This window comes from Artibeus jamaicensis, unplaced genomic scaffold, assembly GCF_021234435.1.
Source record: "Artibeus jamaicensis isolate MK-2021 breed Jamaican fruit bat unplaced genomic scaffold, CSHL_Jam_final contig_484, whole genome shotgun sequence".
Lineage (NCBI taxonomy): Eukaryota > Metazoa > Chordata > Mammalia > Chiroptera > Phyllostomidae > Artibeus > Artibeus jamaicensis.
In genome coordinates this window covers 5791083-5793133 of record NW_026521859.1, presented here as the reverse complement: position 1 = coordinate 5793133, position 2051 = coordinate 5791083, and the positions used below count along the sequence as shown (strand labels likewise).

Here is a 2051-nt window from a genome sequence, read left to right as displayed (position 1 = left end):
AGATGCACCTTCTTTGGATTTAACATCTTTCTTTTAACTCTATGTTTGATTTCTCACCTTCCTTATTTAGTAAGAAATTTCCTCTTAGCAGAGGTTTAATGGTACTCATGAGTTCTTAAATGTAATTTTCTTTCTCAGATTACTTGGGCATTTTTATTGTTTAATAGTTTGTCAACTTCTACCCCACCCTTCCTCAAAAATTAGGGTTTGATCTTGTTTCCATGTTTCGAGTAGTGAAACAATAACAAAGGTGGACTAAAATAAAAAGGAGCGGAGATTCAACTTATTTACCTCACTTTAATAGGCAACCCACTTCCTAAGAATCACAATGGTGATGTTCAAATGAGGTCTTTAACAAAGTGAGTAAATGCATGACAGAACTGAAGTAAATTCCATTGTGTTGATGTTAAGAATTGCTGATGGTCCATCACTTGGTTACTGCCTGGGTCTTGATACAGGGGTAGATTTGAACAAAAGTCAAGTTGAGGTGTGAAGGCAATGAGGTGACCTAAGGGCTGTGGACAGGGAGCATTAGGAAGGAACGCTTTGTCAACTACAGGTTGCTGAGGGCATCCACTCCAGGAAGGACTTTACCTTCCAGAAGCTCTAGGCTGGCACCTCCTCCAGTGCTTACATGGCTGACTTTATCTTCAGTGTTCCATTTGGCACAGCAAGTGGCAGTGTCTCCACCTCCTATAATGGTGATACAGCCCCTAGAAGTGGCTTTCACAATTTCATCCATAAGGGCTTTGGTTCCCTTAGCAAAGGCATCCCATTCAAATACCCCTACAGGTCCGTTCCACACAATCAGCTTGGCTTGGGCCACTACTTGAGCATACTTCTTATTGGTCTCAGGACCACAGTCCAAACCCATCCAGCCAGCAGGTATGCCTGATGCTACTGTGGCTTGGCCAACCTTAGCATTCTCATCAAACTTGTCAGCAGTGACAAAGTCAACAGGAAAGGCAATGTTCACACCATTATTTCTGGCTTTGGCCATAATGTCATTCACAATCTTGGCTCCATCTTCATCAAACAGGGAAGCACCAATCTCCATGTTGTTGAGTACCTTAAGGAAGGTATAAGCCATTCCACCACCGATAATCATCTGATTGACCTTGTCCAGCATATTTTTAATAAGTTGGATCTTGTCTGCCACTTTGGCTCCACCAAGTATAGCCAGAAAGGGTCTCTCTGGGTTTTCCAAGGCTTTTGCAAAGTAATCCAGTTCCTTCTTCATCAAGAATCCAGATGCTTTCTGAGGCAGATTCACTCCCACCATGGAACTGTGGGCCCGGTGAGCAGTGCCAAAAGCGTCATTGACATAGACATCCCCTAGCTTTGAGAGTGATTCTCGGAAGGCTTTTGTTTTTTCCGGCTCAGCTTTAAGTTTATTTCCAGAAGGATCTTGGCCCTTCCCTTCTTCTTCCACATGAAAGCGTAAATTCTCCAGCAAAATAACTGAACCAGGAGCTGGGTTTGCACAGGCTTTTTCTATTTCTGGGCCCACACAGTCCTTCAGGAACAGAACATCCTTACCCAGCAAAGATTTGAGCTCAGCAGCAACAGGCTCCAAGGAGTACTTCTCAGGCATGGGAACACCATCAGGTCGACCCAGGTGACTCATAAGAACTACTGATTTAGCTCCTTTATCGAGGCAGAACTTGATGCTTGGGATTGAAGCCTTGATTCTCTGGTTGTTTGTAATCTGGTTCTTCTTCATGGGAACGTTGAAGTCTACTCTCATAATGACTCGTTTGCCTTTAACATCCAGTTTGTCCAAAGTTAACTTCTTAGAAAGAGACATCTTGACAATACAAAAACAATACTGAAGAACCACTTTACTGCTGCAGGAAGTCTTGGGACGTTGGTGCTTGTAATGGCCCTCCCCTTGGCCCGCCCCTTTCTTTTCAGTACTAAGTCTCCCAAGCAGCAGTTATGATGGGACTCTGGGGAAATGGAAATCTGGTACTGTGATTGGTCAATGGTCCTGTCAATCTGGACTTACAATACGTTGCTTGGTGCAGATTCAAGCCCTCAACGGTCACCGC

At 43.9% G+C, this 2051-nt stretch overlaps 1 protein-coding gene across 1 annotated transcript; it reads right to left on the bottom strand.

Annotated features, from left to right (window-relative positions):
* Positions 1–553: 553 nt before the first annotated feature.
* PGK2 (phosphoglycerate kinase 2) lies at positions 554–1807 on the bottom strand. Its single transcript, XM_037151261.2, has one exon. It carries the CDS (start codon positions 1805–1807, stop codon positions 554–556), a length of 1254 nt encoding a protein of 417 aa, XP_037007156.1.
* Between the last annotated feature and the right edge of the window lie 244 nt (positions 1808–2051).